The sequence below is a fragment of the Leptopilina heterotoma genome, unplaced genomic scaffold (assembly GCF_015476425.1).
Source record: "Leptopilina heterotoma isolate Lh14 unplaced genomic scaffold, ASM1547642v1 Lhet_209, whole genome shotgun sequence".
Lineage (NCBI taxonomy): Eukaryota > Metazoa > Arthropoda > Insecta > Hymenoptera > Figitidae > Leptopilina > Leptopilina heterotoma.
In genome coordinates this window covers 1710911-1737877 of record NW_025110924.1, presented here as the reverse complement: position 1 = coordinate 1737877, position 26967 = coordinate 1710911, and the positions used below count along the sequence as shown (strand labels likewise).

General features: G+C 29.6%; 8 protein-coding genes across 13 annotated transcripts; 5 read left to right on the top strand and 3 right to left on the bottom strand.

Moving 5' to 3' along the window:
• Positions 1-64: 64 nt before the first annotated feature.
• On the top strand, positions 65-2050 carry LOC122501345 (26S proteasome regulatory subunit 8). The gene is made up of 6 exons (XM_043610733.1): positions 65-223; positions 320-464; positions 660-1070; positions 1150-1376; positions 1464-1739; positions 1817-2050. The coding sequence occupies exons 1-6, from the start codon at positions 206-208 to the stop codon at positions 1955-1957; spliced, it is 1218 nt and encodes a 405-aa protein (XP_043466668.1). The 5' UTR covers positions 65-205; the 3' UTR covers positions 1958-2050.
• A 448-nt stretch (positions 2051-2498) lies between these two features.
• On the bottom strand, positions 2499-8668 carry LOC122501340 (E3 ubiquitin-protein ligase HECW2-like). 3 transcript variants are annotated; one of them, XM_043610725.1, is made up of 10 exons: positions 8423-8655; positions 7967-8103; positions 6922-7869; positions 6396-6662; positions 6112-6310; positions 5506-6044; positions 5031-5386; positions 4741-4938; positions 3423-4382; positions 2499-3353 (listed from the first exon to the last, which is right to left on the bottom strand). In XM_043610725.1, exons 3-10 carry the CDS (start codon positions 7807-7809, stop codon positions 3242-3244), a joined length of 3519 nt encoding a protein of 1172 aa, XP_043466660.1. In that variant the 5' UTR covers positions 7810-7869; positions 7967-8103; positions 8423-8655; the 3' UTR covers positions 2499-3241. The 3 variants fall into 3 exon arrangements, with proteins under 3 accessions (XP_043466660.1, XP_043466661.1, XP_043466659.1); XM_043610726.1 differs by lacking the exon at positions 7967-8103 and having other exon boundaries at positions 8594-8668; XM_043610724.1 differs by lacking the exon at positions 7967-8103.
• Positions 8669-8801: 133 nt separating this feature from the next.
• LOC122501338 (signal recognition particle receptor subunit beta) lies at positions 8802-10136 on the top strand. Its single transcript, XM_043610722.1, has 4 exons — positions 8802-9082; positions 9225-9391; positions 9512-9651; positions 9738-10136. The coding sequence occupies exons 1-4, from the start codon at positions 8989-8991 to the stop codon at positions 10072-10074; spliced, it is 738 nt and encodes a 245-aa protein (XP_043466657.1). The 5' UTR covers positions 8802-8988; the 3' UTR covers positions 10075-10136.
• A 923-nt stretch (positions 10137-11059) lies between these two features.
• LOC122501336 lies at positions 11060-15477 on the bottom strand. Of its 3 annotated transcripts, none has more exons than XM_043610717.1 (7): positions 15322-15477; positions 13668-13974; positions 13319-13459; positions 12890-13087; positions 12623-12808; positions 12030-12540; positions 11060-11956 (listed from the first exon to the last, which is right to left on the bottom strand). In XM_043610717.1, exons 2-7 carry the CDS (start codon positions 13872-13874, stop codon positions 11274-11276), a joined length of 1926 nt encoding a protein of 641 aa, XP_043466652.1. In that variant the 5' UTR covers positions 13875-13974; positions 15322-15477; the 3' UTR covers positions 11060-11273. The 3 variants fall into 3 exon arrangements, with proteins under 3 accessions (XP_043466652.1, XP_043466653.1, XP_043466654.1); XM_043610718.1 differs by lacking the exon at positions 15322-15477 and adding an exon at positions 14757-15198; XM_043610719.1 differs by lacking the exon at positions 15322-15477 and adding an exon at positions 14585-14738.
• Positions 15478-16115: 638 nt separating this feature from the next.
• LOC122501337 (protein DPCD) lies at positions 16116-17256 on the top strand. Its single transcript, XM_043610720.1, has 4 exons — positions 16116-16295; positions 16381-16586; positions 16728-16961; positions 17054-17256. Exons 1-4 carry the CDS (start codon positions 16232-16234, stop codon positions 17153-17155), a joined length of 606 nt encoding a protein of 201 aa, XP_043466655.1. The 5' UTR covers positions 16116-16231; the 3' UTR covers positions 17156-17256.
• A 486-nt stretch (positions 17257-17742) lies between these two features.
• LOC122501334 (pyridoxine/pyridoxamine 5'-phosphate oxidase-like) lies at positions 17743-19308 on the top strand. The gene is made up of 6 exons (XM_043610715.1): positions 17743-18045; positions 18117-18273; positions 18356-18455; positions 18524-18577; positions 18659-18858; positions 18933-19308. Exons 1-6 carry the CDS (start codon positions 17997-17999, stop codon positions 19096-19098), a joined length of 726 nt encoding a protein of 241 aa, XP_043466650.1. The 5' UTR covers positions 17743-17996; the 3' UTR covers positions 19099-19308.
• LOC122501333 (histidine protein methyltransferase 1 homolog) lies at positions 19102-20675 on the bottom strand. Of its 2 annotated transcripts, none has more exons than XM_043610714.1 (6): positions 20507-20675; positions 20127-20375; positions 19886-20046; positions 19543-19784; positions 19322-19437; positions 19102-19220 (listed from the first exon to the last, which is right to left on the bottom strand). In XM_043610714.1, exons 1-6 carry the CDS (start codon positions 20544-20546, stop codon positions 19183-19185), a joined length of 846 nt encoding a protein of 281 aa, XP_043466649.1. In that variant the 5' UTR covers positions 20547-20675; the 3' UTR covers positions 19102-19182. The 2 variants fall into 2 exon arrangements, with proteins under 2 accessions (XP_043466649.1, XP_043466648.1); XM_043610713.1 differs by having other exon boundaries at positions 20127-20378; positions 20507-20667.
• Positions 20676-20827: 152 nt separating this feature from the next.
• Positions 20828-21946, top strand: LOC122501335. The gene is made up of 3 exons (XM_043610716.1): positions 20828-21084; positions 21171-21377; positions 21605-21946. The coding sequence occupies exons 1-3, from the start codon at positions 20996-20998 to the stop codon at positions 21873-21875; spliced, it is 567 nt and encodes a 188-aa protein (XP_043466651.1). The 5' UTR covers positions 20828-20995; the 3' UTR covers positions 21876-21946.
• Positions 21947-26967: the final 5021 nt, after the last annotated feature.

Below are 26967 nucleotides of genomic sequence, written 5' to 3'. Positions count from 1 at the left end.
CGACTGTCAACTATGAGCCAAATTTTAATCTTATAGATAAAGACACAATTGGGAGTAGAATAAATTGTTCATGGTAACATGACATGCAATTCTGTTTCTAAATTTCTGACTGAATGTGTATGCTAACATAAAAATTACTTTGTAATGTTGAATTAAATAATTGAAATAAAAGAAATTTTAGAAAGGATAGTTTTTATAATCCAAGATGACACTTATCAATAAGGTAAATTATATTTTTATTGTTTTCTTTCTTCTTTACATTTATTGTAGCAATAAATTGAAATGAAAGAGGATTTATAATACTATAATTATATTTTAGATGGAAGTAGATGAAAAAGCTGCCAAGGGTGAAGGTTTTAAACCTTATTACATTACAAAAATTGAAGAGCTCCAGTTAATAGTTGCTGAGAAAAGTCAAAATCTTCGACGACTTCAAGCACAAAGAAACGAACTGAATGCAAAAGGTTTTCTTCATTTCTCATTACTAGTCAAATGTTTGATACTGTAAACATTACTGTTTATTTTTCTTTTTTATTTTGATTTACAAGTCATTGTTTGTTCGAGAGATTTTGAGTAAAACGTATTTATTATTTTTTTAAATTCCCACTTTTATATTTTCTTCATAATATTAATGTTTGAAATATTTTTTATTTTTTCAGTTCGTATGTTGCGAGAAGAGTTACAACTTCTTCAAGAACAAGGCTCTTATGTTGGAGAGGTTGTGAAGCCAATGGATAAAAAGAAGGTTTTAGTTAAAGTTCACCCTGAAGGGAAATTTGTGGTTGATTTAGATAAAAATATTGATATAAATGACGTAACGCCAAATTCACGAGTAGCACTTCGAAATGAAAGTTATACTCTTCATAAAATTTTGCCAAATAAAGTTGATCCTCTTGTATCTTTGATGATGGTGGAAAAAGTGCCAGACTCAACTTATGAAATGGTCGGTGGCTTGGACAAGCAGATTAAAGAAATTAAAGAAGTCATCGAATTACCCGTTAAGCATCCAGAATTATTCGATGCTCTTGGAATAGCGCAACCTAAGGGAGTACTTCTTTATGGACCTCCAGGCAAGTTCAATTGATTGATTATTAGAGGATTTTTAAGAAAGACTATTTTAGAATAGTTTTAAGAATTTTCCTTTTGCAGGTACGGGAAAAACTTTATTGGCAAGAGCAGTTGCTCACCATACGGAGTGCACTTTCATTCGAGTGTCTGGATCTGAATTGGTTCAAAAGTTTATTGGAGAGGGATCGCGAATGGTTCGAGAATTATTCGTAATGGCTAGAGAACATGCACCGTCTATTATTTTTATGGATGAAATTGATTCCATTGGTAGTTCTCGAATTGAATCTGGTTCGGGAGGTGATAGTGAGGTATTGATTCTGTTTTCGTAACTCTTGAGTTGATTTGGCAATTTTAACTTTTAGAAATTTTTAGTAAAAAAATGTTTTGAATTGTAGGTACAACGTACAATGCTCGAACTTCTAAATCAGTTGGATGGTTTTGAAGCTACTAAAAATATAAAAGTTATTATGGCAACAAATCGCATTGACATTCTGGACCCGGCTTTACTGCGTCCCGGACGTATTGATCGTAAAATTGAGTTTCCCCCACCAAACGAAGAAGCTAGATTGGACATTTTGAAAATTCATTCTAGAAAAATGAATCTAACTCGTGGTATAAATTTAAGAAAAATTGCAGAATCAATGCCAGGAGCGTCTGGCGCTGAAGTCAAGGTAAAATTACAATTTTTTATTCATTTACCTATGTATTATTGTTTCCACTAAATAATATTAATTTTTTTTTTAAAAAGGGAGTGTGCACAGAAGCTGGTATGTACGCTCTTCGTGAAAGGCGTGTTCATGTTACACAAGAGGATTTTGAAATGGCAGTGGCTAAAGTTATGCAAAAAGACTCGGAAAAAAATATGTCCATCAAGAAGTTGTGGAAATAAATGTTTTATTTACTGTCAAATTAATTTACTCAAAATATTACTCAGCATTTTTTCATTAAAAAATAATAAAATTAAATTGAAAAATTGAAAAAAGTTAATTATAATTATATACATTCCTGAAATTTAATTTCTATTCTATATATGTAAATCAAGTTTAAGGGTTTATTCACTCGAAAGAATCAAACGAATTTACTTTTCTTTTTTATTTATTTTATTCAATTTTTTACAACTATATATAGAAATAGAAAATAAATAGAAGAAAATTACATCGAAATTTACATTATAATTTGAATTTATTCAATTTATATACGTCACTACTACTTATTTCAACAGTTTTTACTTACGAAATAATCTAGTTTCAATTTTATTGATTCAAATATTAAGGATTTAGAAAAAGCTTGAAAAATTAAGTAAAGTACGTAAGTATTTTTTGGTGTTTATCACTTGAATATTACATTATTATCATCAACTATAAATGTACATAAATACATGTACTAATACATGTACTATAAATACATAACTAAATATTTAAGTGAAATTATTATTTCTTATTCCTGTAAGAAATTAATAGATTCATAAAATTCATAAAATGATGATCTTTAAGCCCATGATACTGTTTTCACAAAAACATTTTTTATTCTAAGTACTGATGGCATTTAATGATTCTATTTACATAATTAATAAATTTATTATTTATTAAACGTATTTGCAACAGCGAATACATGGTAAATTGTTTTCATTGAAATATTTCTTTTCCTTGCAGACAGTTTTTTTTATATACATTTATGCACTACAAATATTCGTATATTATCTACTACATTCATAGGTAATTATTTTTTCACATAAAATTCCAAGTTTATAAACATTAGCTAAACAACATTTTTAATAAAATCTCTTATTGCGCATGCATTTAAATATTGCTTCGTTGCATAAAATTTAATATTTGTAATATTTACTGTATCGTTTTAATGGTCTAACAAATTAACTATTAACTCATTTTATATTTAAAATAAGAAAAGGACTTTTCGAGAATTTTATTCGTCAAGAGAACATTATTAAAAAAAATTAAGTAATAAAATTAATAATAATAATACTTGATTTAAATTTTTTTTCATAAGTAACTTGTTGCAATTACTCTTAAGAAAACAGTTATTAAATTTCTAAAAGTATTTACATTTTGATTTTCGTAACCTAATGTACCTAATAGGTATATTATCAAGTTAGAATGTTAATTTTGAAGAAATTTTAATTATTTACCTGTCAGTCAAGTCTTTTATTATCTTATTACTCTATTCCAAAGGTACAAGTTTCCTCTACTGCCAGCAATAATTTTTCATACAAAATTTCTGGAGTCGGATACGGTGGTAGGTCCAAACGATTGAAACAAGTGTGAGCTCTGCAAAAATTGAAAGTTGAAAATTATGGAAAAAATGTACCTTTTTCAAATGAAATGATAAAATATTACCTTGGTAGACTGTTCGGCTTTCCCCATTTTTCAATGCAAAATTTCCTAGGACCTGTAGAGCCACGTAAAGCTGAAAATCCCTCATAAGGAATACTTGAAGTTCCAGTGACGAATTGCAACAGTCTCAGTCTCTGCTCATTTGAAAAATGACTAATACTACTCCAAAACCATTCAACAACAGGATGAGTATCATGATAGCCACTTCGATACTCAGTATGTGCTCTCCAATCATTCAAATCAATTTCCGCAGAACCGGCAATTACCAACTCCAGTTCTCGAGCATCAAACACCGAAACTAAACGGGGATCGACAACTTCATAGAAACCACGAATCAATGATTCCGTTTGCTCAGCAACTCCTCTTTCCAAACGCCAGCGCAAAATACGTTCCAAATATTCCTTCTTATTTTTCTCCGTCACAGCAATATTCCTACCGCCAGGTTTCAATTCTCGCTCCGACACTTTTCCCAATAATTCCTCAGTCACAGAAAATGTCAACTCCAAAGGCTCTATGCTTATGTCCTTCTCCTTAATCCACAGCAAACTTTGATGAAATTCTTGATCTAAACTTTCTAAATCACTTAAACTCGCCGATATTTTCAAGAGAGCTTTATAAAAAGGTCTTGTGAAGAAAGCATCAAGCAAGTACTGATGCACTAATGCCAAGCCTAAAACTCTTCCGGAAAATCTGAACCAGTCGTGGTAATTATCTACAAAGGCAGACATCGGCGATACTTGAACGGTGTAAGTGTCATTTGCTGAATACTCAAATAAACCATAATAAGGATTAAACAGTTCACGTGAGAGGTGGAAGAAGAATTCCCTAGACGGTCCTCCGTAATCCAAGCCTTCTTCGTGGTCAAAAATAACGACCAGTTTCCCCTTTTGCAAATCTTTCTTTGACACTGCCATTATGTGAGTGAAGGCATCTTCCAATAAATGTTCTCTTCTGATGTGCAATCTACATGAAATATTGCAAAATATTGTAAATATTGTAAAAATTGCAAAAATTGCTGTAAATTAATTGAATATTCAATTGTGACGTGATCTGAAGAAAGGAACCTTAGAAGCAAAAAATTATAGGTTATGTTTGCAATTTTTTAAATGAAAATACAAAAAAAGGATCAACTGTCAATATAAATAATTGATGTTTAAGTCTTGATTACAACTAAAATGTTCACTAAACACTGATTTTAGTTTGAAAAAAGGAAGAAGAAACTTTCAAACAAGAAAAAAGTAACTTCAACATAACCATAGTGATTTGTTTCTAAGGTCCCTTTCTTCAGATCGCGTCACAATTCAGATTTTGGAAGACTTACTTCAACTTGCCGGGACCTTGGCCATAACCCTTGCTTTCCAGTTTCCTGTAAAATGTGCGAAGTTTCGCTTCAAAATCTCTCCTGTACGGAGCGGGAGCTCTGGCCGAAGCTCTAGCTAAGCCGGGAGATGCATGAGGACTGTTGAGAGGAGACCTTCCTATACCAGGAATGTATGACATAATTTCTTGCTCGAATAAACTGAAAGAAATTGAATATTTGAATTTGAATGATTGAATATTTGTTGTTATTGAAAAATACGATATTGAAAAATCCAACTCTTGACAAGTTACCTTAAAAGTAATGCCAAAGGAACATCGTGCCCTAAACGTTGCAACGATGCGGATCCTTCGACTCTAATTGTATTAATTTTTTCCTTCAAAGCGACATTTTGACTCAAAGCCGAATGCCGTTCCTTGAGAATGTCCATTATGTTTGGTTGCCGTAAGAAGGCGACAACTTTATCGTTATACGCGACGGGAATATCGGGCTGAGCGGTAGGAACTCCAGTTGTCGAAATCACCGTCTGTTGCGTTCTTGGCGGAGGCATTGGTACTTCATCCACACTTGTTCTCGGATGCGTTACTTCCATTGGCAGTCTCGGATCAATAAATGACGTTGTTTTTTTCACGTGATTAATGAAAAATCTCTAGAACATCAAAATTTTATTTTCTTCTGATTTTCAGAGAAAAAATTTTTTTTTTCCTGAACCTGACGAATGATCAAGTTTAATAATTGAAATTAAAGAGGTGAAACTTTAATACTCACTTTTCCATTTCTATCGAGTTTCGATTCGTAACCAACTGGAAAATCTTTATTTAAATCCGCGAACAAATTGATCAACGCCACCAAATCTCTATTGTGCTCATATCGTGGAAACACAGCGGAATCTCTTCTGATTCTATTGATTATATGTTTCAAACTCGAATTACGATTATAGAATTCCATAGCATCTGCATTGGTATGGAGAACTGTGAAAAAGTCCGGTCTACTTAGAAATAGAACTGCCGGTACTGTAGTTGTATCGGCAGTGTCAAATTCACTTCTGTTGTTGGTGCTTCTTTCGATTAGACGATCACTGTTCATTTCAAATTGACTGGCATTAATATTCGAGGTGCCAGGTTCTTGATCCATGTCTTGTCGTGAAATGGTGCGACGCACACTTTGATATCGTCTGTCGAGTTGTTGTCGACGTAGATCGCAACCTAGATTTCGAGACGTCAGTCCAGGTCGCTGCCAAGTTGTCGTGCGATTAACATGATCTATGTAAAATACTCGACCGTGACTGTCAATACGCGCTTCCCAGGCTGTAAGCAAAATTAAAATTAATTCCTTATTAATAAATGAATCCAATAAAATCGAACAAAATCTTACATGCAGGTAGAGGTTCTTCGGAAGTTAAAGTTGATTTTGTGGAAGGACATATCGGTAGTGGACGTAATAATTTTGGACGGTGCGTTGGCGTAGGGGGGCATTCGATTTGACTGCTTGTTCCAGCTTCGGGTCTCGTCAATGCTCTGTGAGATCTTGGCGAACTTAACAGCGCTATGCTCTTGGTAACGGCCGTTCTAGTCTGTCAATGAAAAAATTACTTTCAATAAATTTATGTAATTATTTTCAATTATTTTCTCATCATTAAAAGCTTTCGTTGCACTTACCTTCATATTATTTGGACCCTCATCCATATCCACAATTTCAAAACCAAAGCAATCTTCAGGTCGCATTGGTGTCTTGAGATTCTGTTTTTTAGGTAATTCTGGTGGTTGACATAAATTCCTGTAAAGTGGCTTGTGAGCCGACCTGGGTGGCAATGGAGGAGGATTTGGATATAAAGTCTCGTATACTGATTCCGGTGTTGAAAGGCCCGCTGTGCTTCGCCACAGTTGGTAATACTCGACTCCTTCTTTTGTTGTTACTTTATTCATCTGTAATTATCACTTTTATGAACAAAGATGTCACGAAATATAAATTAGAAATATCATTAATTAATTGTTTCGCACTCGATAATTAATTTTAAAAAAGTAGCTTTCATACTAAAAAAGTGGTAAAAAATAGCTATCCAAAAATTAAACTTGACGACTAAAAAAACTCGTTTTACACTTCACAAACCAGACAAAAAAATAGTGTAACGTGAAAAATTAAGTTATTTAAAAAGAAATTGTCAGAAATTAAAAAATAAGATACCTTTCTACATCGAACATGTTTACTTGAAGCTTGTAGAGACTCAGTTTCAGAATTACTTCCATCGCTACTATTAGACGATCGAATGTCAATTGGCCCTTCAAATTGATGATCATGACTTGAGGGCAAATCAGAAATGGCTCTTGCATTTTCCTCCAATTTAACTCCTTGAGCTTTAGCTACCTCAAACAAATTCACTAAGCTTGGTAATTTAAATGGTTTATTACAATCTATTCCAATATTTTCCTCCCCTTCTGAAGGAACGATTGCTAAACTATATAAAGGTAAAGCCACTGCACCATCCATAGAATCATAATCATACACATTACCAAAATCTTTTCTTTCTCCAAATTTATCAGAAACGCATTTCACATTTGAACTGCTTTCGCCATTTACTTTTGACATCAAATCTTCTCCATTATGCGCTAATTCTCCTCTCTTATACTTATTTTCCACAATATTTAACAATCTTTGTTTCCCTCTGGAACAACGAAGTGTATCATTTACAATTTCCGAACAAGATGTACTTCCCTCATCTTGTACAGCTGTTGGAATATGATTTTTTCCCAAACATTTCATAGGATTTTCTGTTATTTCATCTCCCGAACCTAAAGTTTCTCTTTTATTTAGCCGAACTTCTTTTAAAGGTTCTATTATTCTTTCCTCCAGGATCTCCTCCTGCTCAATTGCTTGGGAATCTTTGTTCTCCACCACTTGACTTGTAGAAACTAAAATACTACTCACGGGTTCCAGTGAATTAGGATCTAGTCCATAAGCATTGTCTTGTACATTTTCTAAAGCACAAGATCTAACAGATGAACTAGTTTCTGATATTGTTTCCGTTTTTTCTTGATGATCTTCTCCATTTTCATTCCCCTGTTCCGAGACCATGTTTGCTTATTTTTATTCTCTAATTATTTCATTTAAATGAATCCTTGATACCCGGTGTACCTAGTGTAATAAAACAGTATTAGAATTTAGAATTAACTAGAAATAAAATGCATTTTCTTTTTTCATAATTATTATAATTAAAAAGTGCATGACACACCTTTTTATACAACATTGAGAACGTGATTAACATCCCTATTTCTCACAATCTTTTCTTTAAACTTAAATAAACTATTTATCATCTTACATATTTTGTGTTATCATAAATAGAGTTTTATTGAATGCCTAGAAAATCAACTAAAAAATAATTTCAAATTATTAATTATTAATGTTCAAATATTTGTCATACATTATTTTTATTCAAGTTATTTAAAGTGTTGTTGTAAAGCATTGTAAAGATTTATAAATGTTTGTACAAAAAGTTGTGTAAATTTTATTAAATATTTAGAAAAAAATTAATTTAGAGTATTAACCATTCCGAAAGGATTTTAGTATCTTATTTATATAAATTTCAATATAAAGTACATAGTTTAAAGAAATGTAAATTTGTTTATTAAGTATTAAATTTTCTTAAAAAAATCAATATTTACAATAAATATTAAATATCTATACATACATCATTTACTTTCACCCAAAAACTGTTTTGTAACTGATTTTCAATAATAAATCATCGCAATATTTCCATTCAATTTAACATGTAAATATGGTAATATTTCTTTTTGCAACTAAAAAATAATTTCATTTTGAGCCAAGCACTTGAATATTATTATTTTTAATTTTAAATCACCTATTTTTCCATGAAAATACATCTCAATCTATATAATATCTTCCACAATTGATCATACTTTAAAGGAGCGTTCACTTCGGACTTCCACGTGCTAAACGAAATAGTTGAGCAAGAAATATTTTCCTATTGTGGACTCAACCTTAATAAAATTATGAACTTTACTTAAAATGCCCAAATTGACCATTCTGAACACACCTTGAAAGTCAATGAAAACGAACACCAGCGAACACGTTGGAACACGTATGTAAATACAACATAACATATGTGTTGAATGCATTAGTTTTCTTTGTATTTATGAAAAATAAAACTACACAACTTTAAATTTGTTTTATAATGAAAATTAGAAATTTATTTTTATAAAGATATAATTATTATCAAATACCTAAATAATAGCCATGGAGAAATTAGTGAAAGCAATAAACGAAAATAATTTCGAATTTCAGTTTATTGGAATTATCGTAGCTGTATTTTGTGTCATATTAACACTTGGTAAGTATGATGTAGGTTATATTAATAATTCTTGAAATATTTCATAATGAATTAATTTTATAATGAAAGAATAGTTATTTTAATTGTTTTGATAAATTGAACATCTATAGAAATTTATTAACTTTATTAACATTATTAACAGTTTTAGTTACTTTATGGCGAAGAAGAAAGTCTGCTGGAAACAGTATACTTATAACAGGTCTCAGTGATGCTGGAAAAACAATACTTTTTTCACGTTTATTGAATTCTAAATTTATTTCTACTTATACGTCAGTTAAAGAGAATACAGGCAATATCTACATAAATAACGTAAGACCAATATCAAATATTTACTTTAGAAGCTTTAAAGAAAAGAGCTAATCAATTTAGCAACTGATATTAATGAAAAAACGTGTTCTATATCTACAACTGAATTGAATTCCTTTTCAGCATTCTTTGCGAATTGTAGATATTCCTGGACATGAAAGATTGAGATACAAATATTTTGACAAATATAAATCTTCAGCTCGTGCTTTAGTTTATGTGATTGATGCAGTTACATTGCAAAAGGATATTCGAGATGTTGCAGAGTAAGTGCCTACAATATAATTTGTTCATCAGTACTGAATTTTAAGTACAATAATTAAAAAATAAATAATAATTGTTTTTTTTTTAGGTTTTTATATAGTTTGTTATCAATTATAAGTATTCAAAGGCACATTCCTATACTTGTATTGTGCAATAAACAAGATCAAACGATGGCGAAGGGATGTGGAGTTATCAAAACTCTTCTTGAGAAGGAAATAAATTTGCTTCGCTTAACGAAATCCAGTCAATTGGAAGCAATTGACGATTCATCTTCGAATACTTTTCTTGGAAAAAATGGAGTTGATTTCGAATTTAATCATCTCAATATGAATGTCCAATTTGCTGAAAGTAGTGCGTACAACAAAGATTCGGATTCAATTGCTGATATTGAAGAGTTGAGTGTGTGGTTAAAGAAAATCGTCTAAGTTATTGCTGTGAATAATGTAATCAATTTTTTATTTTATAATAAAGAATTTTCTTGTTTTTATACACAGATATTTTTCATTTTTCAACTAATTTTAAATTCCTGGAGGGAATAAAAATTTGAACAAATGGTATTTTCTTATGATGAGCAATCATTGAAATATGTAAATTAAGATGAAAAACATAAATAAAAATTCTAAAACAAATAGTTGTAAATACATTGACAAGACGTCTTTACTTTAAAAGAATATTTTTACTTGTTTAATTATAGATTCATTAAAACTTGACAATGGTTAAAACTTAACAATCCTGTAAACGAAATAAGTGTGAATGAGGAAAAATTAAAGGCGTATGTTTATCAAACTAATTATTTATTCTAGTTGGGAATAACTTACAAAAATGTCATTATTAATTAATTAATACCTAATATTCAATTTTACGAAATAAAAATCTTTTAATTTTTAATATTGTAAACAGATTTAGAAGTAGATTAACAAAAAATTGTAAATATTGTTTAAATCATTTTTAGGTTTTTTCATTTGGTCCTTTGGGAACCTTAGTCACAGAATTGTTGAACAATATTGCAATACGCTATAATTGCGTGTTTATTCAAATCTTGTTTTTCTGGCCCTTGTTATATGAAATATTAGATGTTTTTTTAAATTTATACTTTAGTAGTACAGTAGGTGCTGAGTGTCAAAAATTGATATTATTTTCAATGTTAATTTGAAACAAGTTTTTAGAAAAAAAAGAGAAATAATCTCTAAATAGCTTGAGGAAAATTACGGAGATTGAATAGACAGATGTTCTTGACATCCTTGTAGTTGATGCGGTTTCTTAAATATTTGAAGAATGTTGACAATGATGATGAGAACAATAATGATGATGATGATCAGTAACTGAGAATAAATAAATAAACATTGGAAATTAATAAAGTTTTATGGCATTAAATTAACTTAACCTGTAAAATGAGAATTGTACTAAAAATGAAAGGCAATATTTCTTTAATGATTTTTGTAATATTCGTATCTTATATTTAGCTACAGTTTAGACCATGATCTTTCGCATTTATAGTATATGTCCAAAAGTGGAACACCTTTTAATAAACATTAGCGCGAAATTAGTAAATTATTCATTACAATGTTGTGCATGTAATAAATAAAAAAAAAATTTGTAACACATTAGATCAGTCAATTTATGTTCAAGGTGTCTGTCTAAGAAGAGGTGTGAATCCAGTACAAGAATGCTTTAAAACATCACCGAGACACTTATTACCACGATTGTCACTATCCGCAGACAAATTGTTAACTGCATATCTATTATTTGTCGCGTCTACGGGATAAATGCAGGGTTTCGGACAAAATTTGCCGGTTGAAAATGTTCGTGAAAAACTTGTTTCAGGTTCTGAAGAACAGTCCATGGGATCCTTATTTTCATCGGTGGATATGCGTTTACTTGAACTTTCTTCTTCGTCGGAAGAACATAGATCTACAACCATGATCGCACTAGTGGACCTTGAATTCTTTACTTTACTCCGGTGGCGCTTGGCAGCAATGCTCGCGGGTCGTGCCGAGTAACTGTGGGGTCGACTATAAACATTTCCCGAAACTCTCCCAATTGGAGTCAAAGTGGCCATGGCCATTTCTTCCGGCACAATTTCCTCATCGTCGATCACTATCACCTCTTCCTGGCTGCAACTCATTGCCGTCTGTTGCCTCTTTAAACTCTTAAAACGCAATCTTGGTCGCGGCACTTGACGAATGGGACTCTTATATTTAGAAGGATCGTGTTGTAGTTCCTGTATTTGATCCTGATTTAGTGAAGTCATACTTACGTAAATTGGCTGACAGGCTACGTATAACAATTGTGATCGTATATTGAGCACTGCAAACATTAACAAATTAGAAAAATAAAGCAAAAAAAAATCATTGAAATTGAAAAGAAAACAAGTTCATACCAGGTTTGTTTCTAAAATTGTTGAATTTATATTCATGAGAATAAACATCTCTCCCTAATTTCTCTCGATTAGTTTTATACGTGACATTCCATCGATCTCCATCCGGTACATTTCGATCGAGCCATTTCGGTCGAGATGAAGAAGAGAGCAATGGTGGTGCCGTCAAGTGTCTTTCTATCCTCTCCAGTCGCTCCTGCTGAATTCCCTCGCTCATCATTTTCGACTTTTTTGCCATAGCAATGCCAGCTGGTGAGGAGAATGGAATTGTCGGACATCGTGTCATGTTCACCGCCCCTCTAATTCGACGCGATGACCGTGTTGCATTATTCTGATTGATAAAAATTTCTTTCGACGAATTGGAACAAACATTTGCCGACTCGGGTGGAAGTAAATGAAAATAAGCTAAAAATTGATTCTGCTCCATTTCCGGCTGAATGCACAAGACATCTGGCGTAGAAGGCCTTGAATTACTGTTGCTCTGCTCTTGTTCGCAGCATATCCTTTCGTGTTCCTACAGTTATCAAAAGTAATGTACACGAACAACACAAAAAATAATTGTGCTATATATGTATTGTATTGATCGTTACCAGTACCTTCATTTGATCGAAACCTATCAGTTCCGCGTCACAATTATCACATAAATATATATCGTCGTTTGGTGGTTGCACCACAACCAACGACAGTTGATGTTGCGCTTTCGTTTTACTGGGAAATGCAGATGTGACTCCATTAAATGGTAACAACATTTTTCTAGGACTTTCAATTTTCTTATCATAATTCTGTAAAAGAGAGAGTGAGAGTGAATTTAGTAAAGTATTTTCTTAGAATTCTTCTTAAAACCATGTGAAATGACAACGCACCATATTTTCATTGCGGAATGTCACCAAAAGTCTTCGAGTACTCTTCAGGTAGAGACTGGTTGTTGAATCCCAGTTATTAACATATTCAAGATTTTCTCGTGGATATTGTGTCAAATACGAACAAAAGCGCAATAAATATTCGCTTCTGTGATACGTATAGCACCTGAATACGAGTTTCTTTAAACTCCCTATCCAGTTCTGAAATTTCGTGGAATTACCATTAACCATTATTACAACAATAAAAAAGAAATTTTTTTCTGTAATTTGGTTAGGAGAGGAGCAATGGTGGTGTACTGGAAGAAATTCATTTTTCGAACCGAAAGTTTGAAAAATGTATTAAAGAATTCTGAAAGCACAGAGGTCAGTGCGTATTCAAAGTAATAGTTGAACAATTTAGACATGAGAATGTAAATTACAATAATTACTTACATCGTTAATTGTCTTAGGTCTGACAAAAGGATTTGAAAACTTTACTTCTTTAGGCCACCACTGAGGTTGACGAATCACTTCAGCAGTGTCATGTCCCAAAGAACATTGCACCATAAATGTTATAAATCGTTCTAGTTCCAACTGAAATTTTTAAAAATCATCACAATGGGTTAAATAATAACAATAAAGTAAAATTTAGTGAATTTCCGACAGTTTACTCAGGGTTACCACAGGTCAGGAAATTCAGGAAAAAATCAGGGAAAAGTGAAAATTTTGTCTGGAAATCAGGGAAAAACTAAAATTTTTAATTTGTGGCAACCCTGTTACTGCTGTAGAATGAAATATGTACCAGTGTGATCTTTTCTAATGACGTTGGATATCCGTTTGCAAATAAAAGGGGCAAATTGGAAGTCATAGAACCCTTTTCTGGTGGTCCACCACCATCTGGATCCATGTCACCAGTGGCAGCCATCATACTTTCGTCAACATCATTAGGGAATCGGTCTTGTCCCAAGCCAAGCCCGTATCCGTCTTCTTGTAATGCGGAAAACCTCATTTTATCTAACTCAGCAACATGATTATGTTTCTAATACTCCTTCCAATTCGTACATTATTTTATCTTGTCAGCAAAAACTCTGTAACTGGCTGACGTAAAACTAAAAATAAATAAATGTTCTTTTAATGTCGTTAAAAGTATGTCATTTTCTTGGTTAACATAAAAAGATTATTTATCTACTACACAGTGGGAGATTGAAAGAAAACTTTCTTTACTTTTTTTTCTATTAAGCCTCTAATTTTCCTTCATTGAGTATTTTAATCCTATAAGGCTTCGAATTTGATAAGATTTTAATTTTTATAAAACTTAATAGTTTCGGTAATAATTAAGGGCTTGATCAACAAGTTCAGATCATCAAAAGTCGTTGAATGCATTTTAAACTCAAATAAATTCCTATCTGCTGTATTAGGAGTAACTATTATTATTTAAATAATTTCTATCCTTGTAAATTGCTTGCTATTTATATTTCTTGACAAACCAAATTGTTTATCTCTTATTGAGTCAACTTTTCTTTTTTTGTGTGATTAAGATTTAGTTGTTGTTATTAAATACAAGTATTTATGAATTCAGATAGAATATCAATTTTAACCTATCATTTTAAATCTTAAAAAATAGAATCTAATGTAACAGACTTGCCAAATTGGCTATTTTCTAATTTCAACAGATAAACGATTAAATAGACATTTCACATTTTTTAAACTAATATATACCTTGAAAAAAATGTTGAATCAATTTAAAGACAGCACAAAACATAATTTCCAACTTAAAAATACAACATAAACATTTAATTTCCAGCACTCATAACTATATTTATAATATTAAATCCTTTTTCCTTTCAAGTGACATATTTACTTTCAGAGAAGAAATAAAATTGCCGCGCACCTGATGTTTTTAGATTAATTGCTCCAGCAGCAGCCTTTTTAGCAAAGAGACAAAACAACTTTTTCTATTCAACTATTTCGAATTAATTAATTTAAAAGACTAGTATAATAACTTGAAAGCTTTTAGAAAACAAAAATGAACTTTATTTTACTTCGCACGGCATAAATAGCTACGTGCTATTTCATAATGGTAATGGTGGAAATGTCCTTTCGTTCTGAGCGCGATTGTTCCTATTACGATCTGCACTGATCAATTTGGAACACATTAAGATTAATATATAGTTGATACAAATTGCAATAATGAATGTTCATTCTGAAAAATGATTTTTTACATTTTCCATCAATATTCGAATAAATTGGACACAATAAACTAATAATACGTTTTTTGTTATAATAAAACAGTGACGGACGAACTGACAGATCCCTACCACACTGCACAATAACCTAAGATGGCGGAACGAAAATTGTAATCTCGGTATTAATAGAATTGAAAAAAAGTGTACATCACAATGTAAATCGGAAAAATGTAAAAACTACCATTAAAAAACGATAAGGGGAAAACTTACTTTATTCATAATTTGATTTTCTTCAATAAACATTACTATGCGTTGAAATTTTCAAATAACAAAAATTCTATTATTTTGTTGTATGAAAAGAGAAAAAAACTAATTCCGAAAAGAACTACCCACAATTACGTTAAAAATAACAGCGCTCCTAGTGGTGCCTAGTGGTAAAGCAACGTGTCATAGTCTATGTCTTACGTTTAAGGCTGTGTTCACAATCGGCGTCTTTTACGTATTTATATTCAACCAATGAATTTCTTCCTTTTTTTGGTGTATTATGTTTAATATAAAGACAAAAATGTTCTGTTTTTGTGTATATATTACAATAAACTTGAAAATAAGGATGATTTAAGTAACATATTGGTCAGACAGATCTGATGGATTGTAGAAAAACCTTTAAAGGAAAAAGGTGCCATCCCAAGTTGGCGGGACGTTAGTAGTTGGTTTTTGCATTCCGTCGAGTGTCGAGTTGTCGACGCTTTGGATCAACGCATATTGAAAATTAAGATTTAAATCGTAATATTTACATAGGAGAGAAAAGAATTGTTATATCTTTTACCCTTTTCTACCTCATGGAGAGTCCACAATATGTGCAAATATGTAGGTAGCAAGTCCAAGTGCAAGTGCGATTCCTATACATTTAGCATTGGTTCGCACTTGCACTTCTTGCCTTTTGCACCTATTGTGGACTCTCCATCATGTAAAGAAATTAATTAGTACAAGAAAGATAGTCGATATCACTATTCTTTTCACTCTCATGAAATTTTGATAACATGGGATTGCACCCTAATGAATGCAAAGCATCAGATATCAGAAGAGGATGGAGGATCTCGAAATTATTTATTCATAGTTATTATGCTGTGTTTTGTTTTGTTTCCTCACTGTTTATTTAAAATCTTTTTGAAAATTTGACATGTCTTCTAAAGATTGGTTGAAAAGCATTAAAGATGCAAAAAAAACTGCTATTATTCAAAATGGTAATACCTTTAAATCTTATTCTTGTCTTTAAATCTTATTTTTGCAGTTCAATTGTTATTAAAAATATGATTTTTAAAAAACTAGGATGCAGAAAAGTTCATTACTTATTTGAAACTAATAAAGAAATGGTAGAGGAGTATCATGTAGATACGGGTGTTATTATTCGAAGGATTTGGAGAGAAAAAGGAAAGCTCGGACAAGACGCCGGTTGGATAGTAGAGATTGGTGATCCTGAACCTAAGTTTCGAGGAACTGTTGATATCAATGGAATTCAGGAAAGTGTAACTGCTGTATGTATACATTGCTCGTGAGATGTATTAAACTTAATAGTTATCAGGGTGATTTTAAAGAAAATTCATCTCATTTTAAAAGGATTTATTAAATTACCTTAAAAACTTACAGTTATAGCTAATTACAAAAAATTTTAATAGCCATCAATATCAAGAAGAATGACAAAGAGTTCATTAGAATGGAGAATAAGAAATTTATCATATCCGAAGGACGTTTATTCAGTGACTGCTGAAGAAGATGAAACAATTACAGTGAGGACGAGTAATAAAAAGTACTTTAAAAAAATAGTTGTTCCAGACTTACAACGCATTGGATTGAAACCAAAGCAAGAAAACATTTCTTTTTCTCATCGATTTGATACTTTAATAATATCGGTAATATTTCAAATCCTCTTTTTTTATAGTAAACATGGATTTGCCTCATTTAACCTGATTTCTAAATTGATTTATTTAAACGTTTTTTACAGTACAAGAAACCTGCACTGCTTCTTGAAGTAGAAAAAGAAATATTAGATCAAGTTATACAATTAAAAACTAGGAATGAAGATGTCCAGTGCCCTACCAGTTAATTTAGAATAAAGTGTAGAACATATTTGACATTACTATTTAATTCTGCGTTATTAATTTTTAATGTTAATTTATAATAAACGTTTTTTACAATTATCCAAAATTAATTTTCAAAAATTTTCCCCAATTCAATGATTTTCAATATATTATACAATTTTAATAAAATTTTTCAAAAGAATTCAGTTGTTTAAAAAAAAGAGGTTGTTAAAATTCTAAGCAAACATTACATTATTTTCGTAATTTATAATAAAAATTTCACAGTAATTCAACTATTTACAAATTTCTTCACAATAATTCAATTATTTTCAGAAATAAAACTTCTCAGAATTTCAATTATTTTGAATACAATTTTGAACCAATTTCTTGAAAAATGTAATTACCTATTTTAATTAATAATTATTGTTTATTGATATATTTTTTTTATTTAAAAACAGAAAGTTATCTATAGACAGGCTGGCAGTTTACAAAGTTGTGACTGCTCTTTTACTCATTAAGGAGCTTCTACAATAAATGCAAAAAGAAAGACACGTATATTTGTGTCCTTTGCCCCCTTTGCTATCTTATGATTCTCATTCGCGAATCTGTTGTGCTGTCATGCACTATGTTTTGATTGGCTAAAATATCTAATTTACTAACCTTACTAACTAATCCGCCTCCATGTGACTAACCAAGTCACCAAGACACCAAGTGCTTAGTGCATTTAGTACGCAGCAAAAGAAAGTACACTAACAATATGTGAATAAAGAGAAATGAATAATTTAAACTTGTTCCTAAAAAGTATTAATAGTAAAATAGAACATAATTTATAATTAAACATAAATTTCTTATACAATTATTATAATTATGGCTAATACTAGTGGACAAAATGAGAATTACAGTGTTAATCTTGCGGGTATATATTCTTGTATTCGACATATTTATTATATTAATTTTCGAAATGTAAACGATTGTTAAATTTTTCAGATATGCGAATTAAGTACAAAGATAAAAATGAAACATTCACGGAAGATCAATTGAGCACTAAGGAACCATTTGGACAGTTTAAAGTTTGGTTCGAATTGGCTTGCAATACGCCAACTATCTTAGAACCAAATGCTATGCTTTTAGGAACAGCTTCCAAGTTTGTTTAATGTTTATTTTTAATTGTATATTTTACCATATTTTTGAAAGTTGATTACATAAAAACTGAAATTAATTTCTAGAGACGGAATTCCATCTGTAAGGCCAGTGTTACTTAAAGGATATGGTCCTGACAGTTTCAAGTTTTATACTAATTATGAAAGTCGGAAAGGAAAAGATCTAGTATGACTTTGGTTTAAAACATTGTTTTTTAAATAATATAAATACATAATAACAAAACCTTTTTACAGGATGAAAATCCAAATGCTGCACTTACATTTTTCTGGGAATCATTAAGACGCACGGTTAATATTATTTATTATCATTAAAGAATCATATAGAAGTTTCTTTAAATAAATTTATAAAATTTATAAAACAATTTTCAGATTCGCATTGAGGGCACTGTCGAGAAAACATCGTCCGAGGATTCAGATGAATATTTTAAGGGTAGACCATTTCCTAGTCAAATTGGAGCGTGGGCTAGTAAGCAAAGTAAAATAATTTCTGGAAGAGATGTCCTGATGATTCGAGAACGAGAATATTTATCTCAATTTTCAGATAAAAATGTTCCTCGTCCAAATTACTGGTATGTCATGTTTTTCATAAATTAATAATAATTTTTTCTCTTTTTTTTCTTGCATTCACTTTTTTCTATTCTAGGGGCGGTTATCATCTTAAACCGAAATCAGTAGAATTTTGGCAAGGACAAAGTGATCGCCTACACGACAGAATTCGCTTTCGGCGACCAGTGCCTGGAGAAAAAGTCGACAATATTTTACTTCATCAGGGAGAAAATGGATGGGTGTACGAAAGATTGTCTCCATAAAAATAATTATTAAAAAAAGAGAAAGGTATATTTAGCAAAATAATTATATTCAAATAGTACAAAAGTATTACTATAGAACATGTCTCAACGGTGTGATAATACGATTATTTCTTTTTGTAAACCTGAAACGAAAATCCAAATGCATCTTCAAGTATTAAAAAAGTAATTTAGAAATAAATAAATAATATATATATATAAAAATAAATATAACAGAAGAGTTTACCTTCATTACTTTTCCACACTGTTTGCACTTTGAAATAACCATCATTTAATACAAGATTTTCAAATTGTCTCATACTGCCACCAACTCCAAAATAGTGGGTTTTTCCAGCTACAAAACTAGTTATAGAACAACATAATAATTTTAAAACAATTTTTTCTATATAAAATACAATTTATTCAGTCTTTTAAGTGACTGGGGTTTTAAAAATAAAATTGACTTACCCAAGACCGCCAAATTTTAATTTCTCTTTAAAAACTTGATACAGCTTATTGTGATTGTCAGAATTATAAATAGTTTCACAAGTAAATATGAAATCGTATTTTTCATTTGAATTCTCAAGTATGAGAGAAAGAAAAGATTTCCAATCTCCACAGTAAAATTTTACTTTTCCACTATTGACAACGTGATCGTTAAAATTTAAAATAACGTTCGGTATAGTTACATGCGTGATTACTTCCTTATTCTACTGAAACAATTATAACAAATTAATTTATATTAAATTTCAATTTTTCTGCCGCAGGAAGATTTACATTTAAATTCCCAAACTTTCGGAATAAAACTTACATAGTCTTGAAAATCAACTGTCGATCCTTTTATCAAACACAAAATTCCTATTATACCTGATCCACATCCTAAATCCAATACTTTTTTTGTATTAAAGGAATAATTTTGTTGGAGTAAATAATTAGCTAAGTCATTGGTACACTCCCAAACTTTTAAACCACCTAGAAAAGTACATAATGATAAAAAGTCCTAATTTAAAAGGTTTCTTTATAATCTTAAGATAATTTATAGTTATTCTCACCTTCATATTTGGCAGTAATGAGATCCGAATGTTGCGATTCTGCTTCCACAATTGCCTTATAATTTTCTTCTTTCAACTTGGTGACAACTTTGTCTGTTTGTACTAATTTTAGTGATATATCCGAGAAACTTTTCTCTTCGTGGTATTCATTGCATATATACTTGCCAGTGACATCATCTGATTGGATTTTAATTTCAGAAGCAACAATCCATTCAACTTTATCATTTCTCTTTTCTTCCTCTTCCTCTTCTTCTATTATAATTCGATCATAATGAATAAATCATTTTATAATCATTGTTAATATGGGAAAAATTGTGTTATTCAAGAAAATTTGTATCCAATATATTAAGATTTAAAAATATTTATTTAAATTAAACTACCTTGCATGGAACAATCACTTGAAAATCCGAATTTAAACATTTTTTATTAACATTCCCATCAATTCCCATATCCCATGTGGGCAGAAAATGTAAAACATAAATACAGGCATTGTTTACAGTTTACACACTTGTGTTCTAAGGGTGCGTTTGCACTGATGGTGAAAATTCATCCAGTCGATTTGCTTAACCGAAATAGCGGAAGTATGGAAGCACCTTTATGCGGATGGGGCAAGTAGTAAGTGTGAGAGAGAAAATTCACAGTTTTCTTCTCGCTCACACTCGCAGCAGAACTGTGGACGTACCTTGAGTCAATCAATTCTGTTTTCTGTCCCATTGAAGGCGCACCTTTACCACTTGCATGTTTTGTGCATTTTTGTGATTTGTGTACATTTCAATTAAAAACTTAGTTAAAAACATCTAGACTGGATATTTGGGTTCACCTTTTTGACAATTAATTAATAATTATTTTTATATTTATAACTTTAAAGTATGGATCTCATAAAACATGAAACAAACAATGAAATTATATTTGAAAAAGCAGTAACAGAAGTATTTAAACGAATTTCAGAGACTGTGAAGTAAATATTTATTTTCTTAGATTAAACTTTTCTATGTTAAAATAAATTTTAAAAAAATATTTAAAAAATATATTTTTTCTTTCCAGCGAAGAAGAATTCCGGAAAATTTTAACAATTCCGTCCACAATCAATTCAAAATCAAAAAAGTTTTCAAAAATATTCACTGATGAATTAAACAGAAGTATGAATGGAACATTAGATGATATTAAAAGCAAAGAAGGAAGTTTAACCGAGGGTTTTGTAAAACTTAGTAACATTACTGAAGGAATTATTACTCCCATAAATTATGCATGGTAAGTTTAGAAACTTATTAAAAATTTCTATTACTTTTATTCATTTTTTTTAATTAGCCCGGTGTGTGTCAATATTATATTTTTGCATGTATCTTAAAAACTAAATAATTTTAGAAGCTTGATTATCATTTAGTAGTTTTTTAAAGAAGTAGAAAATATAACGATTTAAATTTTCAAGAACTAACTGTAAATTTATGTGAAATTGATGTATTAAATTTTTTTTACAGGAGACCTCCAGGAGATGTAAAATTACATCTAAGATCTCACAATTTCGAAAAAGTAGTTAATGAATGTGAAATATTAGAAAGACAAATTTCCGAAATTCAAATGAAAAATGAGGAGAAACTTAAAAAATTATCAGAAAGCCAAAAAGAAATAGACTCTCTTCAAGAAAAAACAACTTATTGGTTAAACCGAAGTAAATCAGATGTACCGTACATGCAAGAAATTATTGACACATTAGAAAAATATATCAGTAGTATTGATGAATTACAATAAAATTTTGTCTAAAGTCTTTTGTATAAAACGTATAAAATTGATATTACATAGTTATTTATTAAATTTCATAATTTAACTATATTTATTTCAATTTTTCAACTTTTCTTATTTTCAAAGAAAAGAAAAAAGTTTTGATATATTTATAAAAAAAAATAAAATTTATAAGTTTATAAAAATCATGATGTTGATTGTCAATTTCTTCTAATCTGCAAATATATATTTCTACCGAAATTTTCATAAATAAATATTTTAATAAAACAAAATCATACTTTTAGAAATAATTTGCGGTAAGAAAAAAAAAATTATTGAAACATTTTTTTCATTCCCCTTAAAATTTGAATTTAAAAATAAATGAAATATAGAAAAAATGTATTTAAAAATTATTAGAATTTATTAACAAATAACATAAACTTGCAATTTTTATACAGAAAAGTTAACTTTAAAAAATTGAAATACTTTGATAAATTCATAATAATATGATGAATTTGAGCATTTTCCGCGCTTTAAATTCACGTTTTGCATTAAATAAAAACCAGGAGGCAAACATTATTCAAGAATCTTTTATAAATTAGGATATTTTAAAAGGTTGTCCAATAATCCTGAATTGACCCCCAGATATCTTGAATATGTTGGAAATTTTTAAAATTCATTCCTGTATTGAGAATTTTAAAAATTAGTCAACTAATTGAGACTCAAGACTAGGGAGCGAATTTAAGGTTTGTATTAAATGAATCTTTTCTTATTTTCTTTGTGTGTGTCTGTGTGAATTATTCTGAATTTTTAATCCCTAAAAAAATTGATTCCAATAAGTATACTTGAGTAGTAAGATTACAACAAAATGAAGATGTGTTTCTTTATTGTTAATCTTATGTAATATCATTTCAAATTTTCAATTATAATATTATATATAATATAATAATATGACAATGTATACAGGTTAGATACATTTTTCATTTTTGTGGAGTTGTTTGTTTTAATAAGTCATTTTTCAGTTCCTTAATTAACTTTCTTCCACATTCATTCCTCTTTTATTATTTTGCTTAAAAAGTGACGTTTAATCAATAATCGAGGCTGCTATTTATTGCTATTTTTTTTGTTTATTATGCCTCGATAGTCGTTTAAATACCATCTTACAAGCGTTTCAGTCGTATTGTATATTTATAGTATTTTTTGAACACAATGTTTTTACACTTGACATTAGGAAACTTACATTATTCTAGACGCGACACGTTCCACATCTACAAGTCTCTTTGTCTTGTGCAAAGTAAGTCTTTAGGAACTTTTTTTTATTTATCTTAAAGAATAGCTCTACAACCTCTCTTGCTTAGGGGACTCTTTTTTTTTAAATAAGTAGTTAATTTTCAACAAAAGTTAAAGAAACCTCATTTCTTTAATCCGTGAATCGTGAAGAACATAGTATTATGTATTTTGAAAACAAACATTCTCTTAAAAAACGACACTGTTTATAATAAAATAACTGTACTGACACATGTTCCTCGCGAAAACCTAACCTATATATTACAAAATTTGCCATGTGATTCAAAACAATGTAAATTCAATCTATACAGATACAATATTGTGTTTATTTGCTTGAGATCTTTGTCTAATAATTGATAAATGTCAGTAGCACGTCATTTTCTGAATAAATTGGTGCCGTTTCTATAAAATTGATAAACTATTATAAAATTGTAAGAAAAAAATTATTTGCAATTTATTATGCACTTAAGGGCATTTGAACCATGATGACGTCACAGATTTAAAACTAATGCTTTGCACAAACTGTGACGTCATCAAGGTTCAAATCCCCTTAAGTGGGAAATTTGTAACAGGCACAATTTTAAAAATAGAAAAAAAACACCCTCGAATTATTGTAAAATTTATCCCAAAGAAGTTTTTTTCAATTTTTTTTCAACTTTCTTTCTTATTTTTACAGTTTCTCCTTCAAGAATAGATGCAATGGAAAAGAATTAATCTGTTGAAAAAAATTCTTCCTCGAGAAATAAATGCAATATTTTGTTAATTCAGTTAATTCTTTAAAAAAATGTATTCAGTGTTTGTTTTTCAAAATTCACAATTGTAATCTTTAATAATAAAGAGGTGAATAATTGAAAAAAGTAATTTTAAAATCCATGGAATTATTTCTGTATTTCCACTGTAATCGATTTCTTCTTTTCTGAATTGAAGATTATCAGCACTTTGCAGTTTGTTTGTTTGTTTATTTGTTTCTACTTACATTTCTTGACAATGCTATAAGTATTGTAAAAAAGTTAGAAAACAATTACTTAAAAAATTATGATTTCGAAATTGGAACGTGTCTTGTCGGGCAGTCATCGATTGCGTCCCGTGAGGGGAAACAACCTTCTCCCACCATGCGGTCAGGGGCTTAAGTTTGAGTTTCGGAGCGAAGATAGCATCGGGATAGCACAATTATTATTCAAAATAATTTTTTTTGTCAAGAGTTAGTAATTAACAACAATTATTTGTTTAAACAATTGATAAATTATTAAAATCATAAATTATCTTCATTTTGTACTTTAAAGATTTATTAGTTGTAAAGTTAGAAAAAAAACTGCAAGTTTCCAACTGCTCTGTGTTAAGAGTTAATAATTAACAACAATTATTTGTTATTTAATTAATTAATTATTAAAAAAAATTGACCGACTAATTTTTTCTCGTGTTTTATTTTTTAGAAAGTTGAAAAAAATTATTTCTGACATAAATATTTTTTTTTTCAAGAAAAAATGTTTCTCACAAGCGGTGAAAAATTCCATCAGTTAGTACATAAGGACGGAGATTCCTATAGCTTTTGGTTGTTGTCGGGATGTCCCAGTCTCGCTTTGCGGACTGTGGACACAACCAGCAGAAACAAATTATACTACAAGTGGTTTTTGAACGAAGTAGTAGTTTTCTGCTTACACGCACAGGAATGTGTGTGTATTTGAACGCCATCCCGACAAAAATATGTACCTAATCCATTTGCCTTCTGCAGTTTAACTACGATGTGCCTATGTCATTGATTTCATGTCTATGATATACCACGGAAGTATGAACTGACCAAGTATCATGCATCTGGTGGAGGGGGATTCTGACTTCCCCTCACGGGACGAAATCGATGATCATCCGTCTTGTCTAGTCTTTTTATATGTATAATATTTGAATGTTTACATTTCCGTTGTTCGCTAATTGGCTTAATACTTTGTATTTCGCGGCAACTGTTGTATGGCAAATTGTATTGCAATAATGACGATTATAAACGACATTTATATCAGGAATGAGTTAACCAAAAGTTTTATTTTATCAATATGCGGAAAAAAGAATCGTTAAATACACTTTTAATGCACTTCTTGATATTTTACTATCAACAAACGTTTGTGTGTGTGTGTTTTTTTTTTTTCAAAAAGAAAAATATAGAAATTTTTATGGTTGCTGCTTTTTTTTAGAACATAGTAAGAGTTTGCACCTTCCTTCGACTATTTGACATTTTTACAATAAAGTTAAAGAAACCAACGTCGACGTCGACGAAATAAGAATAGACATTTCTATAATTTTCCCAATTATTTCTGGTTAATGTTAAAGATCTTTTTAATTTGTCATAATAATTAAAGCTTCTTTAGCAAAAAACCTATTTGCATCTTTGGTCTTGGATAAAAAGTATTTTTCTAATTTCGTCGACATAAATGTTGGTTTATTCAGCTTCATAATTTTTTTTTTTTCATAAGCTCTGTCAAAGGATTTTATTTATTATTTATTATTATAAATATAAAAACAAATAAAGGCAAAGAAAATTGTCTTGTTATGCCAATTCTTGTTTTATTATGTCACTAGCGTTGAGGTCGCACAAAAAATCAAATAGCTCATCATTGATATATCAATACTTGAAAAAATTCATTTTCAAAATTAATTTATTGTCTACAAAATATTAGGTAGGTATTTGAATATATAATTTTGCACTGTTTTGCAACAAAATTTTTCCAGATTTTCATTTTTCTTGGATAAATCTACTATTTGAATTCTTTTCTTTTAAATAATTGTAGAAAATAATTTAACATAAGAGTAAAAAAATTGAGTGGAATTATTATTCTCATTAATAAATTTATTTGAAAAGTGATATCTATTAAATGTTTTTCTTTCTTTTATATTAACTTTTTGTATCAATTTTGCTATTTTCTTTTCTCCTAATAATTGAATGATTACATTCGTTAGTAAATAAATATTTATGTCTCTTGGAGTGCAAAATTATATATTCTCAAAAGAATTATACTAAATTGATGATTTTTTAAATATATTGATTTTTGCCGTTCTGAAACTTTGTAAATGTCAGAAATTCTTTAAATAATTATGGTATTTTAAAAAAATGTCTCTCTACAAATAAAATAAGAATGTAAAAATTCTTATGGTTGTCTTGAAATATTTTTTTCACTGAAATAAAATTCAATTAAAAATGTAGATTATCTTTATACTGACATACGTATATTAAGGAATGATAACTTTGATATACAATAATTATATTAAAGATCCTAAAGATGCTTAAAAGTAAATAAAAAAATATTAAATAAATTTCAAATTTAAATTCTTTTCCATGTATTTAAATAAATTACATAAATGTATATATTTTTCAGAAAAAATGAATTTCTTTTCTATAATGCAAGTTTTCTCTATAATCAGTGATTATAGTTAAATAATTATATTAAAAAATAGAATAATAAATATGATTCCCTAATTGAAATTTTTTCGATGATAATACCCAAAAATTTCTCAAAAATCGTCAACTTTGCACGAGAGAGAAAAGGATGAATGATGTTTACGATTTTTAATGTGCATGGGCCTAATTAGTTGTATAACTTTTGTGCGTTATTCTCTCAATCAAACACATACAATTAGAAAAACATGTTTAAGACGATTAAATTAAATTTTCATTACTTTCTGAAATTTTTCCTAAAAAAATTGATTCTTTCGAAACATTATTTACATTATTAATTATATTTTTAATATTTTACTGTCTTAAAAATTTCAGTCTTAAAACTTTGTATTCCTTTAATTTTTCATTTCTGTAAAATGTACAATAATTTAAAAGATATTGAATAATTTTTTT

Bases quoted from the DNA above. Each gene is read 5' to 3' on its own strand.
- LOC122501345 (XM_043610733.1), top strand. The intron at 465-659 runs GTTTTCTTCATT...TTATTTTTTCAG, and splicing joins AAACGAACTGAATGCAAAAG to TTCGTATGTTGCGAGAAGAG. The intron at 1,071-1,149 runs GCAAGTTCAATT...TTCCTTTTGCAG, and splicing joins ACTTCTTTATGGACCTCCAG to GTACGGGAAAAACTTTATTG.
- LOC122501340 (XM_043610726.1), bottom strand. From the start codon at position 7,809: ATGGTCTCGGAACAGGGGAATGAAAATGGAGAAGATCATCAAGAAAAA. The intron at 6,311-6,395 runs GTAAGTGCAACG...TTTCATTGACAG, and splicing joins AGGGTCCAAATAATATGAAG to ACTAGAACGGCCGTTACCAA. The intron at 4,939-5,030 runs GTAACTTGTCAA...AATTTCTTTCAG, and splicing joins CCTTTGGCATTACTTTTAAG to TTTATTCGAGCAAGAAATTA.
- LOC122501338 (XM_043610722.1), top strand. From the start codon at position 8,989: ATGGAGAAATTAGTGAAAGCAATAAACGAAAATAATTTCGAATTTCAG. The intron at 9,083-9,224 runs GTAAGTATGATG...CATTATTAACAG, and splicing joins TTGTGTCATATTAACACTTG to TTTTAGTTACTTTATGGCGA. The intron at 9,392-9,511 runs GTAAGACCAATA...ATTCCTTTTCAG, and splicing joins GCAATATCTACATAAATAAC to CATTCTTTGCGAATTGTAGA.
- LOC122501336 (XM_043610717.1), bottom strand. From the start codon at position 13,874: ATGAGGTTTTCCGCATTACAAGAAGACGGATACGGGCTTGGCTTGGGA. The intron at 13,088-13,318 runs GTAAGTAATTAT...ACGAAATTTCAG, and splicing joins GACCTAAGACAATTAACGAT to AACTGGATAGGGAGTTTAAA. The intron at 11,957-12,029 runs GTATGAACTTGT...TAATGTTTGCAG, and splicing joins CAATTTTAGAAACAAACCTG to TGCTCAATATACGATCACAA.
- LOC122501337 (XM_043610720.1), top strand. From the start codon at position 16,232: ATGTCTTCTAAAGATTGGTTGAAAAGCATTAAAGATGCAAAAAAAACT. The intron at 16,296-16,380 runs GTAATACCTTTA...TTAAAAAACTAG, and splicing joins AACTGCTATTATTCAAAATG to GATGCAGAAAAGTTCATTAC. The intron at 16,587-16,727 runs GTATGTATACAT...AAATTTTAATAG, and splicing joins TTCAGGAAAGTGTAACTGCT to CCATCAATATCAAGAAGAAT.
- LOC122501334 (XM_043610715.1), top strand. From the start codon at position 17,997: ATGGCTAATACTAGTGGACAAAATGAGAATTACAGTGTTAATCTTGCG. The intron at 18,456-18,523 runs GTATGACTTTGG...ACCTTTTTACAG, and splicing joins GTCGGAAAGGAAAAGATCTA to GATGAAAATCCAAATGCTGC. The intron at 18,859-18,932 runs GTATGTCATGTT...TTTCTATTCTAG, and splicing joins GTTCCTCGTCCAAATTACTG to GGGCGGTTATCATCTTAAAC.
- LOC122501333 (XM_043610713.1), bottom strand. From the start codon at position 20,546: ATGTTTAAATTCGGATTTTCAAGTGATTGTTCCATGCAAG. The intron at 19,785-19,885 runs GTAAGTTTTATT...TTGTTTCAGTAG, and splicing joins CAGTTGATTTTCAAGACTAT to AATAAGGAAGTAATCACGCA. The intron at 19,221-19,321 runs GTAAACTCTTCT...TTTTCGTTTCAG, and splicing joins AGTGTGGAAAAGTAATGAAG to GTTTACAAAAAGAAATAATC.
- LOC122501335 (XM_043610716.1), top strand. From the start codon at position 20,996: ATGGATCTCATAAAACATGAAACAAACAATGAAATTATATTTGAAAAA. The intron at 21,085-21,170 runs GTAAATATTTAT...TTTTCTTTCCAG, and splicing joins CGAATTTCAGAGACTGTGAA to CGAAGAAGAATTCCGGAAAA. The intron at 21,378-21,604 runs GTAAGTTTAGAA...TTTTTTTTACAG, and splicing joins ACTCCCATAAATTATGCATG to GAGACCTCCAGGAGATGTAA.